The following is a 15980-nucleotide window of genomic DNA, read 5'->3' as shown; positions in this document are numbered from 1 at the left end:
AAATTATTAAAAATATATGCAAATAAACACAACTCTCTTTTACTTCATCTCATCGTTTATTTTTGTATCAAAAAAAATGTACATATTTATTTATTATATATTATATATTAGTGATTTTGATCACATAATTATGGTAATTTTACGCTTTGGTATTTGGGAACATTCATCATTTGGTTATTTTTAAGTTAAACGAGGTTATTTATAAAAAATATAGGTATAGGTAATTACGACGTGACCACACTTTGTCATTACAAATGCCATGAAAAGTAAGTTTGGTCCGACTCTAGGTAGTAAAGCTACATATACAAGCTTTATTTTTATACATTTATCTATGCTATATTTTATACACTTTTCCAAACTAAAAATTATGACTGAATATTGTGCAACGAGGGGTAACTGAGATAAACGAGGGTGATAAATTAGAGGCCCGAGTTTGCTATATATTCCCCCCCGAGTTCCACACAATGTTTTTCATCACACTTGCAGAAACAACTAAATTTTAAGCGAAATAATTCGTAAATACTTTGGCATTTAAAACATTCGTCCGCATTTCGTCCGCCATATTGTAATTTTTTGACAGGTTAGGCATCGAGCGCACAAAGCTATCCGGCCTTCAGCCACTATTGATATTTGTGTAAAAATATTTTAAGCGGCTATTACATTAATCAAATTAAATAAGCATAACGAAAAAAAAAAAGTCCGTATTTTAAAAGTAAAACTCATTTTATACCTACTTGTAAAAAACATTATGCCCAATATACCCATGGGCATCATTATGCCACGGGCGTAATACTTTTTTTTTTAATTTAATTTTGTAATATTTTTTTTATATCATTAAATTTAAAAAAAAATATGCCCATGACCATGCAGCTCATAACATATCAGTATGCTGTCATACAAAACACCGTTTACGAGCAAGTGTGATAAAAAGAAAATTAAACAGAAACAGAAATAACTTGTTTTCTTTGTAGTATTGTGACATTTTATTCCACAATATACTTTAATCGATTCAGACTATGTGATAGAAAGTTAGAAACTTATTTACATAATAAATATAGATCGTGTCATTCTAGAAGACGCGCGCCTTGACCCGTATTGTCATGTTAATACAGGTTAGATTTGACAAATCTGCGCGTCATCGTGGATGACACGAACTATATATTGTGACTAACTATATTAACAAAAAAAGAATTGACTCATATCTAGGACGGGCCTTACGGGCACTAAGAATGGTGCTAGCTCAACGGTGTCACTCACGAATCGAGCCACTCGTGCAGTCCAACGCAACTAGTTGCTACCAATCGGGCGCGTGATGCGAACTCATCAACGAATCGCGTTGTGGAGTTAGACTGCCCGATTGCCTTGAATTCGTGTGCGTGACACCGCTGTACTGGCCCCATTCTTATTGCCCGTAAGGCCCGTCCTTAGATATGTCAATGAATTAACTCGAAACATTAGAACAGTTCCCTAAAGCCAAGAATGAACTCCTGGAGATAACTCGAATTGGCAATCTTCCAGAATAAGAATCCGTAGAAAACGCAGTTCACGAATTTGTCCAGCCAGTATACCCTGAAAAAACAATGTTACTTATTTAAGGATCTCCATACAAAAGCAGTTACGCTCTCAATTTAACACGACTAGCTAGATTGCTCTAAAACTTTGTACTTACAATAGGATAAGGTATATCTAGGTAGGCTAAGATGGTCGGCTCTTTATCATTTGTCACCATGCCTGTCACGTTCTATCAAGTATGTAAGCGCGAAAGTGATGGCCATAGTGACAAGTGATAAAAATGGAACCACGCTGCCACCGCTGTAATTGGGTACTTAATTAACACATGTTGAATATTATAACAAAATTTAGTTAACTAGATAGAAAATGAGCCATCCATTATAAAAAAGTGGAATTTAAAAAATTATATTGAGAATATAAAGAAATACAAGACTCCGAAGTCTCAAAAAAATATTTTTTTTGTCTTTCAAAAATAGAAAAGATAATGGTACCATTCGATTCCTTACATTTTATTGAAAAATAATTTGTACGACAACTATACACATAAACGCAATATTTCAGGGTCAAAATGGCAATTTCCTTGATCTTCCATACATTTAGGACAGACTTATGTAATGTGACGTCACATCACCTTATCATTTTGTTAGAGGCGTTTCAATCGTCGACTGCGAGCGTCAGACTTTAACTCTCATTTCTGACCTTTGTGTTGCTTAAATGCCATGAGTCCTATATAGATAGATAGATAGATAGATAGATAGATAGATAAAATCTTTATTCAACCACAACTTACATGCTTTGTGACAAACAAATAACAAGAGAGAAAGAAAATTGACAAGAGACAAAGAAAAAGTAACATACAGTTTGACACTATACACATTAACAGTAACATATAGACATTTGATCCTCAGGAAAAACAATATCGTTTGACATTTTTTACAAAAAACAGTCAAGTAGCCATTTATAGTTTATGTCGCCAATAATCTGACAGTTAAATAAATACAGGGAATTTATGATTTTCATACAAAACTTGTTTTTGCTCTATTTCGTTCGTTTTATAAGCTGGAGCAATATTAACTAATTTCAGCCCTAGATATACCTCATGTAATTATATGTGCAAAGTTTCATTACAATTCAACACGTAGTTTTAAAATGAGAACAAAACTCCATTTAGAAGGTTGAAATTGTTGAAAGGAAAACATCGTGAGGAAACCGGCCTAATCCCAACAAGGCCTAGATTACCCTCTGGGTTGGACGTCAGATGGCAGTCGCTTTCGTAAAAACTAGTGCCTAAACCAAATCTTGGGGTTAGTTGTCAAGCGGACCCCAGGCTCCCATGAGCCGTGACAAATACCGGGATAACGCGAGGAAGAAGAAGAAGAGAGCGAATTAAACGCAACTATCACTGTCGCGCTAATATGGAAGTGTGATCTAAGTGTTAACGATTGGCCCGTTAGCTAAGCAATCAAGCTCCCTAAATTAGCCGTCGCACAACTGGCAAAATAACGTTAGAAAGGTAAGATGGTGGGTCCAGGGTCCATAAAAGAAAGTGTCAAGTTTCAGATAAGTAGTCTGTACCAAAGTCTTGTGTTCCAAGTTGCGACTGAATGTCCTATCGATGATTATAAAAATGCTGTCCTGTCAAAAAAAGGGACCCGTCTGAAAATCAGCGCTGGGTATATATCTAGCAATAAAGCTGAGACAGGTACCCATTGCCTATACCAAAAAACCACATAGGTAAGAACTGTAGTAAATTTTTTGTGATTTTTTGGATAATTTATTTTGTGCAATTAAGTGTATTTTGTTTTATCTCACGTTCTATGTTATTTTTATTTTGTATCTTTGGTAGTTGCGGCAATAAACACTTTTTATCTTTTTTTTTATATTACATAAATGGCATGGTTACCTTTTGTAGTGCGCCCTGGCCATGGGCAAATCTTCGTCTTTTTCCTTCAGCAAGTATCTGCGGCCACCGATGATGCACTGCATGAAGTAATCGAATTTATCCACGTTTTCAACATCGTAGTAGAACTCTTCCTGGTCCTCTTTCTTTATCCTGAAACAAAATACAGTTTAAACTAAAATATACGAAAAAAGGGACCAAGAGCATGTCGAGCCTTGCTGTGTTGGGTTCCGTAGATATCCGCTTGATACAATAGGCTTACAATAAACTTCCTAATATTATAATACTACTAATACTATTTTACAATAAACTTCCTAATATTATAACTGAATTGTCTGTTAGTACATTTAAAAATTATGTAAAACGTAAGCTTATCTCTAAAGCCTTTTATAGCACACAAGACTACATGAATGATGAAACACCGTGGGATTAAGTGTGATTGTAAAGAATGAATTATTTATTGTTATGTTATTAATGATGAAATTGATAATTCAATGTATATATATATACCGTATTTTTGGGCATTTAGATTTTATTCTAGAAAGGTTCTAGACTAGTATTTTTATACAATTTTGATGTTTGACGATCCTTTTGTGAAATTCTTATTATTAAGTTTACCATATCTATAATAGTTCAATGTTTTTTTAGAACAATAATAATTGCATCAATAAATTGCTCTGATATTTAGATTAAGATGATATTTGTAAAATTTGACGATTTAAAAGTGCTTGTTGCTAGGCCTATTTGAATAAAGAATATTTTGACTTTGACTTTGAGCCTTTCTGTGTTGAGTTCCGTAGATATCCGCTTGTTACAATAGGCTGCCTTGAACGGAGGCTCTTAGGTGACGTTCTGGGCATAACGAGCAAAAGGGAGTATCTTTGCAGCACTTTTATTAAGAAGGGAAGACATGTTGCAAAACTCAAAATCGACTCAACCGATCATGTTCACTATAATTAAAACAAAAAATATTACTTTGCTTATCCGTGAAAAGATTTGACAATTTTTCAAAGAACTTTACAGTTGTCGCATGGTCTGACGGACCATCAAAATCTCCAGCATTGCATGTTAAAATACGCAAGTAAGTATAACGGGTTAGTCCTGATTGACTAGCACATTATCTTTTCGCGGATAAGCAAAGTAACACCTGATTCTATTCATTACCTGGATCTAAGCTTCACAAAGTTCTGGTTGGTGAAGGTCCACTGCTTGGTGACATAGTAGCGGAGAGCGAGATTTGCGATATAGATTCTCCTTTGTATTTTTATTAACCTGCGATATAAATAAATAAATATTATAAGACATTATTACACAAACTGACTAAGTCCCACAGTAAGCTCAATAAGGCTTGTGTTGAGGGTACTTAGACAACGATATAAATATTTATAAATACTTAAATACATAAAAACACACATGACTCAGGAACAAATATCCATGCTCATCACACGAATAAATGCCCTTACCAGGATTTGAACCCGGGACCATCGGCTTCATAGGCAGGGTCACTACCCACTAGGCCAAACTGGTCGTAAACATAAAATTATAAATTGAAAGATGATCATTTTATTTTAAACCGGACCCCTGAAGAAACTAATTGGAGATCCCTGCTTTAGGGTAGGTATTTGTCTTGAAGAATTTAACATCTGGAGTCGCCTTTAAGAGCTTACCCCTCTGTGGAAAACCTCGGCCACTGGCCATATGTATTGTATGGACTGACGTTTATCTGACGTGCTCCTCCCCCGCAAATTTCGGCCGACTGTTTTATACAGAAAATTATAGACAAAGCGTCTCCAGTAGTTAAATCCTCCAAGGTACTGGTTATACTTACATTGGCTTCTTTCCCAGTATCCACAAAACGAGATCGATGAATACAGCCGGTAAAAGATGCAAAAATAAAACCTAAAAAGAAAAGATTAAACATAAATAGGGTATGAGTATGAATTGCAGTGACACAGGAGCCCTCTATTGGTGAGAAGTGTAAACAAGTTTAAGTTTCCAATGTAGCCCCCAAGATAGCAGAATCTACAATGCACAAGAAACTGTACGTGAACAGTAGAGGGTAACTTTTCTTTGGCGTGAAGTGTCAATGTACAATTTATATTTCTGATTCAGGCCACAAGATGGCAGACCGTCCAACGCGCACGGTCCCAATCATAGAGAAGATAAGATAGGAGAAGTAATAGAGTGCTCACTCCATACATCAGTTTTGTTACCAAAATGCTTTTCGCAGTCGACATCTAGCATCGAGTAGCGGAACTCTCAGTACTGCTACTCGACAATAGATATCGCGGCAAACAAAAAGTCTAATGCTCAACGATTTTCAGCTAATATTATAACCAGAGTAAGCGTAGGAGTTGAAAATAGAGTTCCGGTTACTCTGGTTATAATATTAGTTCTACGGGCTATCATTAGGTAGGATACGATAAGAAGAATTTATTAGCACAAAAAGAACATAAATCATAATACACAAATAAAATTAATATTTAAACTAACAGATAATTGCGCTAATATACCTATTAGTGTGGATACCTCCACGGTCAAGGGGTGAAATTAAACCTACTACTACTTCACTGGCTCAGTGACCTAATCAGGATCTTGGCCTCTGACAAGAGAGCGCCACTCTGCCCTATTCTGCTCCACTTCACGCCTTCTAAATTAAACCTACATATAATTAAATATATCGAATAACATTATCATTAAAAAAAAAAAAAAAAACTAAATCTGAAATAAATCTAAAAAAAGGCATAGTACCGAAAACGCTGGCAGCATTTCCTCGCTGGATTGTTAAACTAATATTACGCTGAGCAAGGAAGCTGCCAGCTCTTCGGTCTCCTGTGGCGTCTCTTGAGTCTCTTCGACAGGTCTTTGAAAAGACTCAGAGTGCCAGGGCCCTTGGAGCAAGGGTCTCGACGCCGAATGAAATGAAATTATACTCGGCGCCGAAACCGCTGTATTTCACTACCTTGATGTTCTCTGCCGCCGCCGCCGATGCCCTCACAGACGTTCGGTGTGACGGGGCCAGTGTGTACACACGTTGCATCCCAAACTAGCATACGTACTAATAATCTTGGCCGTGATAATAGACCCCATCCCCCCAATCTACACAATATCATTGAGAACTCCGCTTTTTCTCTAGCCAGTCTCATCCAGCTGTTGGGGTTTCCGGATTGTATTAGATGTTACAGATGTTGAACCCAAGACGGTCATTGACGGGTACCTCCACCCCCATTCTCTTGCCGGTCTCAACCAGCTCCCCCGTTGCATTGTTGTTGATTTCCAGATTGTGTTACATATTAAAACTATACAGGATTTTGGACTTTGAGGTAATCCCTCATGTAATATTAAGTTAGACCATCATAAACTTACTAAACTTGATATAATGTATAGTTTTGGACGTTGCAATAGACCCGCCACAATCCACAGACTGTCGCTCCGCCGCCATTCTCTTGCCGGTCTCAATAAGCTCCCCCATTGTGATATTTTTGACCTTTGCAGATTATGTTGTGACTATACAGTTTCGGATGTTCATTTTACTACTCATGCAAAGTGAATTAGACCGACATATAGTACTAACCTTGATGTAATGTATAGTTTTGGAGGTGGTAATAGACCCGCCCACCATCCACAGACTGTCGTTGAGGGGTATCTCAGCCCCCATTTTCTTGCCGTTCTCAACAAGCTCCCCCATTGTAATGTTGTTGAGCTTTCCTGCGCAGGAGTTGTAGATCTCGATGTCGTCTGTCGGCTCTAGTCTGTAAGACAAATTACCCAAGTAAATATATATAATATATTATTATGACGACCGGTCTGGTCTAGTGGGAAGTGAGACCCTGCCTATGAAGCAGATGGTCCTGGGTTCGAATCCCGGTAAGGGCATTTATTTGTGTGATGAGCTCAGATATTTGTTCCTGAGTCATGGGTGTTTTCTATGTATTTATGTATATTATATATATCGATGTCTGAGTTCCCACAACACAAGCCTTCTTGGCTTACCGTGGGACTTAGTCAATTTGTATAAGAATGTCCTATAATATTTATTTATTTACATTTCTTTTAAATAAATAAATAAATAAAATAAATATTATAGGACATTATTACACAAATTGACTGTCCCACAGTAAGCTCAATAAGGCTTGTGTTGAGGGTACTTAGACAACGATATATATAATATATAAATATTTATAAATACTTAAATACATAGAAAACACCCATGACTCAGGAACAAATCCATGCTCATCACACGAATAAATGCCCTTACCAGGATTTGAACCCGGGACCATCAGCTTCGTAGGCAGGGTCACTACCCACTAAGCCAAACCGGTCGTCAAAAACCTAAAAACCTAAATACCTAAGTTACACATGTGGACTAGATCTACAGCTCATTTTTTTAAATTTTTATTTAAAGTATTTATTTTCGTAAAATATACAGGTGTTTATAAAGTAGGGGATAGTGCTACCTGTTAAGCAACAATATTATATTATTAATATAATATACGGCTCATAGAACGACTAGTGACCAATATAAAACAAATTAGTGTAAAATTGAAAAGCAATTTGACCCACACTGCTCTATACGAGACAACGTATCACGTATGGTAGTGAGTCCCTGCGAGCCAATTTGAGTTAGTATCACACTTGTGTTACTATTAGGCTGTTCGAAGTTTTTTTTTCTTAAATATAGGACATTATTACACAAATTGACTAAATCCCACAGTAAGCACAATAAGACTTGTGTTGAGGGTACTTAGACAACGATATATATATAATATATAAATATTTATAAATACTTAAATACATAGAAAACACCCATGACTCAGGAACAAATATCCATGCTCATCACACGAATAAATGCCCTTACCAGGATTTGAACCCGGAACCATCGGCTTCGTAGGCAGGGTCACTACCGCCTAGGCCAGACCGGTCGTCAAGATTAGTGGTCATTGTTAGGGTTCCGTACTCAAAGGGTAAAACGGGACCCTATTACTAAGACTCCGCTGACCGTCTGTCTGTCCGTGTGGCTTATATTATTATATATGTATGATTTCAATATTACAAGTACCTGTGTCTGTAGGTACGTTTTCCTTTTTTGATATTCTTCTTTTTGAAAGAACTAGATTAATTCAAACAGCGCTAAAAACGGCCAAAAAATCGGCAACAATAAGCGCAAAAACAAAACGGTCAGTCAATAATTTCTTTCTCATTCCGTTCCCAAATTTTCGTAACGATTGGTTAAGTTTTAAACGAAACCTTGATTTCTGAGATTTTAAGCTGCAGTTGTCCTTATCGCACTAATTTTAGAAGCCACCAGCACGACGGAGATATTCACCAAAAAAATTTCTAATTTGAAAAGGGGCTTTCCTTATAATAGTTTTCAACTTATCAGACTTACGGCTTGGTTCCTCTAGCCCAGGCAGCTGCGATGATGTTCTTGATGGAGACATCAACAGGAATGTAATCGGCTGTGAGAGATGGATCTGAGTATAGACTTCGCATAATCCCTGGAAACAACGGTACATGCTCAAGAGGCTGTCTGGTATACTGTTGATAGCATTATTTAGAAATGCGTGCTTACGACTTAAAAAAGGGTAAGTATGTATATACTGTTTTACAGTGGCGGCGCGTCACAAATATTCGTAGGGAACCCGGAGCTAATTTTGCTTTCCTTTTCTCCGTGAACCGATCGTGAAAGTACTCAACGGGCTGAAATTAGACAAGCCGGTGGGAATCGAGTTCTTTGAACGATCCGCCACTGCTGTTTTATTTCCATATTTTGCAATTCCTATCGAAGTCCACTTTAGATCTCATCCAGTTGTGCTTTGAGTTACACAGTAGAAAATGTAAGATTTCGTAAACTAAAATAACGTCTTCGTAAAATAAAGGCTTCGGGTGACTAGAAGGCTGGCCAATATTTTGCTTAGCGCATCAACAGCATTATATTCCAATCACTGTTTCGTTATGTGCATGAAACTTCAATAAGTTACCAAAATCTATAAGAGAACTGCCTGTACATAGATTCAGAAACAAATTAATGAAGCTATAATCTGATAAAAGCTATTATAGTGTAAAAGATTTCCTATCTGAAGATATACAGCCAGATTTGTAGTAGTAAGATTTTTGCATGCTAGTACAACCTGTTTAGTACAAATAGCAGAATAAGCAACCAATTGTCACTTACCACCTAAGACACTTGTACCTACTTATTCTTTGCAAATAAATAAATACAATACAACATTGCCATCCAGCGGGCACCCTACCGAGCGACTAGATTTTAGGGCATTATTTCTATTTGTAAGTTTTTAATTTATTTATTTTGCTATGTACTTATCCGCTTATGTTTCGTTGTTTCGAATAAATCATTCACCTACAAAATACTAACTAAATTCAAAACTTTGTAATTATCGAACCAATTTAATAGTTACTTACAAATTGATTTTAACGTACCTACTAAGAATGGTATCTATACTAGAAGTGGTACCTTCAACACATATGAAATTATAAGGATTCCGACAGGTCAATTTAAAATGCTGGTTGGTTTACACATGTCTATTAAGAAGTGATATCTTTGCCAGTAGTCACGGGTAGTAAGGATCCCAAGTAATCTATTAAATGCTGGTTCATTTCAACATACCTACATACTGAGAATCGTACACATTAAGATTGGTAGGTACCTTTTCCACAGGCAACAAGGATCCCGACTGGTCCATTAAAGTTTTCAATCCATCCCGGCATCGGCTCCGAGACACTTGAAATTACTGGAAATAATATAAAGAAAATAATATAAAAGCTACACTTATACATAAATTAAATCCTATAAATAGTTTAGATGTAGTTTGGTAGAGTGTTACAACGTATATTTAATTGTTGACTTCATAATGCAAAAAAAAAAAAAAACACAAAAGAATTTAAAAAGATATAAGATATTTAAGAAGATTTGGCTTAGCTTGCTGATAACTTGATTAATATATATACGGGTACAGTCAAATAATTTAATTTTTCTTATCTTGTTACAGTGACAATAAATATGGAAATCGCTAGGAAAATATGAAAACCTCATACTAATGTCACTGTTGCAAGGTACGAAATAGTACTGAAATTAAATTCCTTGGCCATTCCTTTAGGGTAAAAAATACAGAAAGAGACTACTCTAATTCTCTATAATACTGCAATTTATCCCCCGATACCTGAAAGCAAAGCAAGTAAGTAAGTATGTTGTTCATGCAACGGCATGAAATATCTAAAAGAAATGGCGCAAGATACAGGATAATGAAAGGCAACTTTTTCGATTTTTCGTCTCTTTCCTATGAAGTTTATAAGAAAGGGGTGGATAATCTGACAGTGAATTACCAATGGAAGGTCTTATGATGACAGCGGGGAGTTGCCCCTTATGCTCGTACACGACATGCTCTGCCAATTGTTTCGTAAACACGTAGGTGTTTGGAAGCACGCCAAGATACCTGGAGAATCAAAATATAGAGATATAGTATAGAGGCAGACCAAAATATCACACAAAAATATTGTGACACTTCATCTCTGTAAAGTCTGTGTTCTATTGCAAGAGTGGAGTATTATGTGAATCATCATGAATGTGCTCTCTGTCATACTTATTTTGGAGTCACAATATATAGTGTATGTTCATTTATATCCTCACAAATTTTGAGGATTTTCCACCAGTCAAAATGAAAGAATCACCTCCTAAATGTGGCCTCTATTATCTTTCCTTGGGAGTCGCGATCTTTAATGTACTTTGAGGCTATCCCGCCAATCAACGTGAGAGGGTACATCATCACCTCAAAGTGGTCTCTATCATACTCACTTTAGGTGTCACAATCCTCAGTGTATGTTTGTCTATATTCTCGCATATTTTATCCCGCCAATCAAAGTGAGAAGGTTTCATCACTTCCTCAAAGTGGTCTCTACCATACTTAGGTGTCACAATACTCAATGTAGGTTCGTCTATATTCTTGCATACTTTGAAGCTGTCTCGCCAGACTACAAATAGGTACCACCACTTAATTGTGGTTTCTATCATACTTACTTAGGTGTCACGATCCTCAGTGTATGTTCGTTTATATTCTCCCATACTTCGAGCTATCCCACCAGACTATATCTAGATACCACCTTTTTGTAGGTACCACCACCTGATTGTGGTATCTATACTTACTTAGGCGTCACGATCCTCAGAGTATGTTCGTCTATATTCTCGCACACTTTGAGGGTATCTCGCCAATCAGCGTGAGGAGGGTACATCACCTCCTCGATGGGGTCTCGGTTAGTGTTAGAGTACGACGTAGAGACGTGGACCAGAGCCTGGAAAATATTTAAAAGTATATTTAATAGAGACTAGTATTTGCTTGTCAGCTTGTAAAATTATAGGGACGCATTTTTACAAGTGGGTAAAAGTCTATTAAGCTTTGCTATTAATTTTGTCATTTTTTGCTGCAGTGATTATTTGATGCTGTGAATATATTTAAATGAATGAAAAAAAAAATGAAATGAAAAATTATATTGATATGATTGTAAAATAATGTCAAAGTGTGGAATATATTTTACAAAACAGTTAGGAAAATATAAAAAATATGGTGGAAATATACGTCATCAGAAGTTGCTAATGTCACCCAGAACAGTGTTCCGCTTTTCAATGGTAAGCGGTAATCGCTTGCTGGTGTCACTTGCGCGTTGCCGGCTATAAAAACTAACCTTTAGATCGGTAATTTCTTTCGCCAAATCAACGATTTCTTTCGTCCCTTGCAAGTTCAATTTGCAAGCAAATGTCAGAGGATCATCAAATCTGTAAAAATAGAACACCTGAGATTTACACAGATCCTTAAACAAGCTTAAAGTGCTCACTGTGTTCTATACACACGTCGTCTCCATTTTCCTCTATAATAAATAAAATAAAAATAAGTAAATATTATAGGACATTATTACACAAATTGACTAAGTCCCACGGTAAGCTCAGTAAGGCTTGTGTTGAGGGTACTTAGACAACGATGTATATAATATATAAATATTTATAATTACTTAAATACATAGAAAACACCCATGACTCAGGAACAAATATCCATGCTCATCACACGAATAAATGCCCTTACCAGGATTTGAACCCGGGACCATCAGCTTCGTAGGCAGGGTCACTACTCACTACCCACTAGGCCAAGCCGGTCGTCAAATCTCCTCTATGGATATTGACATATGGAAAATATATTTACATAATTTTATGTATATTAAACATAACTATTCCCGTATATTTGACTTATTTCGATTTTGATTATTGTATAAGTTAGGAGCGATAAACCGATTTCATACATACAAATTTTTAAACGCTCTTTAATCTTGGCAATTAATAATCAAATTGTGGCGAAATATTTTCAATAATGTTATCCAGAGAGGAAAATGGGGACTACGTTTGTACGAAAAGGTGGTTTCGCGCGGGTCCTCCACTCCGGCCAAAAAAAAGCCATATACATTTATCAAGGTTTTGAGAAAACAGCACCTATCTATCTACCCCGGCCGGAGATCTCCGTCCAGTATTTTGTGCTTATATGTATTTGTTACGTAGGGAGATCTCCGGCCATTATAACCCCAGTCGAAAAGCAGTTTTATTAGAAAGCTGCTTTTCGACTGCGTATTTGCTCGGGTGCAAAAAAATCCGTCGTAACAAATCTGGGGCGGCCCGCGCGGGTGGTGAGCGGGAGACAAGGGCAACAAACTATTAATTGGCCGGTAATCTCCGGGCTGGGTAGATTTGAGTGCTTTTTTTGACAGCTTGGTAGACGACAGGTTAAATCTCACCTAACACTGGCTGCTACGTGGAATATGATGTTGACTCGGTTGACTAGGAGAGTGCGGTCTTCCTCGGACAGTCCTGAAAAACAAATTATGTTTTTTTTATTCATATGTAAAGCCCGATTAGGAAAATACAAAACCTCGCCATATTGCGGATAACTAATTTGACGACCGGTCTGGCCTCTAACCGACTGGTACCTTGCCTATAAAACCGATGATCCCGGGTTCAAATCCCGATAAGGGCATTTATTTGTATGATGAACACAGATAATTGTTCTTGAGTCATGGGTGTTTTCTATGTATATAGGTGTGGATTTATCTATTTAAAACTCGACCCCTTTATTAACTAACTGCAGCATACTTTCGTTTTTTATTCTATCCGTCCATGACATTTTCAGAATTCTTCTGTAGACCCACATTTCGAAAGCCTCTAAGCGTTTACACATATTCTTGGTCAGCGTTCTCGAGTCTACTCCGTACAGAAGACCCGAGAAAACATAGCACCGTGCTAAACACACCCTAGTAGAAATCTTCAACGAACGGTTGCAGAGATGTCCGAGTTTCATAAAAGCGTGACCTGTTCAATTTGACACTTAATTTCGACGGTATGCTATTTACCTTTTACCTATGTTCCTACCATCAATTTGACTAACTTACAAATAAAGATACATAGATTTGTGTCTCACCTAATCCTCTTTCCAGGATGTCTCCAGCTATCACGTGGACCTTAGACTCAAACACGCCTGGTCTTTCTCTCTTCAAACGGTCGTACAGGTACTGGAAGAAAAAACGTTGATAGAATGGACATTTGGATATTGTAATTTTTTAGTAGCAGCGAAAAAACCGAGCAAGTACTTGTCGGACCACGCTTAAGAGGCTGTCAACACCCAATGTCCTTGAAATTGATGTTACTTAAACAGTTTTTTAAGAAAGATTATTTGTTTTCGTCAAGCAAGAAAAATATATGTTCATATTAATTATATTTCAAAGACCGTGGTTGTACTCGATACACGATTGAACGAAATCGGCTTGATAGAAAATAATTGCAAAAATTGGTCACGTGAAAATCACAATTAAACTGTTTTATGTCTTTATTGTTTTGACTTATGGGTCTGCAATTAAAATCACAATTTCAAAACATTTTTATCTAAACCGTGGTTGAGTAAAATATTACACTAATAATCCACTTTTTTTATTTAAATATTTTTCTTATTATTCCCTTGCCCAGGCCCAGTAACATGCGACAGTGCTATCTCATTTACTCCGATACAAATAGACAGTGTGCGCGCTTTAGGTATTGACAGCCTCTTAACGTAGGGATTCGAACCTTCATACGATAATTCTATTATTATTTTAATAAGGAGATAAGTTTTCATGAAAAACATTAAATGCCGCATCAGTAGATCAGTCAGACGGACAGACAAACGGACAAATTTAACACAAATTCCTACATTTGTTGAGTTGAGGGTAGAGCGCAGCCAACCTATCCTCCGAGTCCTTTTTTCAACCACATCACAGGAGATCAGTCGCCTCGGATGGACCAACAAACAGACAGACAACACAAATACTTACATCAGTGGAGTACAGCGCCGCCAGCCGGTCCTCTGATTTGACGCCTTTTTTGGACCTCATCAGCAAGTAAATACGGTCCAGGTCCGTACATGAGTATAGCAGCTTCTCTATCAGCACTTTGCCCATGAAACCTGGAACAGTAGAGTATTTTACTAAGTATTGTAGCCCAGGGGTGCTCGCGGGATAAGAAGATATTTTGCTTCAATGTACAGTCAGCATCAAAAGTAGCGGATCAAATAACGTCTCATAAGTATCTACCATTCTGTAACAGCTTAACAAAAAGTGATGTCCTTAATATAGAACAACTAAGACTGTAAAAGATATGCTTTTGGACGCGAACTTTAGAAATTTATCTATATTTGGAAAAGTTATCCGGAATATCAGATACTTTTGCCGCGTTGTTTCATCCGCTACTTTTGATGCTGACTGTACGATAATGCTCTTTGGATTGGAATACATCGTTCCATTTCGAGCCCAAATTATCGTACGCCTTAACAATTGTTAGTTTGCGGACCTAGCCAAATCAGGAAATATCTTAACACCGCGATGTAAGAATCGTATGGAACCTTAAGCTTACTAGCGACATCTACTGGGATATTCAGTTACTGTTTTAGGTTTGCTACTCGTCGTTGGATGTCGCTAGTAGTATACGTGTGCGGGTGTGGTGTTTAGCGTTGTTACAGTATATAAAAAAATCATTGACTTATAGGGAGCGTGCATGAACTGTAGGAGGCAGCACACGAGCCGTCAGATTTTTGGCGCGAGACATAAATTTGATGTTTATTGTTCCGATTTAGCCCACAATATGGCAGAACCTACTATACATAAGAAAACACGTGACGTGTAAATATGGATGTTTATGGTTCCGATTCAGGCCACAAGATGGCAGACCCTCCAACGCGCACGGTCCCTATTACGTGGTAAAGACTTACGGACACCAAGAATGGTGGCAGCACAGCGGTGTCAGTGACTTTACGCTCATGTTTCAAACGATTATTAGTGAAATTAACGCTCATTTGATTTAATGTTAAAATAAAAATACATGCGTGGTCACCCTACAATTAGATCATTACCGTCAAAATCCTAATATTCTCTGCATCATCCGTGATACAAAGAATTAAGTAGACCAAGAGTGCTCACTCCATACAACGGTTTTGTTACCAAAAATACTATTATTTTCGTAGTCTACAATAAATATCGCGGCAAACAA

The 15980-nt window shown here is 37.1% G+C and overlaps 1 protein-coding gene across 1 annotated transcript in view; it reads right to left on the bottom strand.

Annotated features, from left to right (window-relative positions):
- Positions 1-33: 33 nt before the first annotated feature.
- Positions 34-15980, bottom strand: part of LOC133533055 (putative fatty acyl-CoA reductase CG5065) — a 35823-nt gene continuing 19876 nt past the window's right edge. Inside the window, exons 2-14 of the mRNA XM_061871986.1 lie at positions 14771-14901; positions 13885-13975; positions 13205-13277; positions 12110-12200; positions 11574-11719; positions 10757-10866; positions 10081-10164; positions 8802-8910; positions 6987-7164; positions 5241-5311; positions 4577-4684; positions 3416-3565; positions 34-1569 (exon numbers count right to left, since the gene is read on the bottom strand). Of these exons, the coding sequence (XP_061727970.1) occupies positions 1455-1569; positions 3416-3565; positions 4577-4684; positions 5241-5311; positions 6987-7164; positions 8802-8910; positions 10081-10164; positions 10757-10866; positions 11574-11719; positions 12110-12200; positions 13205-13277; positions 13885-13975; positions 14771-14901 (1457 nt within the window). The 3' untranslated portion in view covers positions 34-1454. The remainder of the gene's footprint in view (positions 1570-3415; positions 3566-4576; positions 4685-5240; positions 5312-6986; positions 7165-8801; positions 8911-10080; positions 10165-10756; positions 10867-11573; positions 11720-12109; positions 12201-13204; positions 13278-13884; positions 13976-14770; positions 14902-15980) is intronic.

The sequence above is a fragment of the Cydia pomonella genome, chromosome 28 (genome assembly GCF_033807575.1).
Source record: "Cydia pomonella isolate Wapato2018A chromosome 28, ilCydPomo1, whole genome shotgun sequence".
NCBI classification, from domain to species: Eukaryota; Metazoa; Arthropoda; class Insecta; order Lepidoptera; family Tortricidae; genus Cydia; species Cydia pomonella.
The sequence above is the reverse complement of the archived record's forward strand: the minus strand, read 5'-3'. Positions and strand labels throughout refer to the sequence as shown.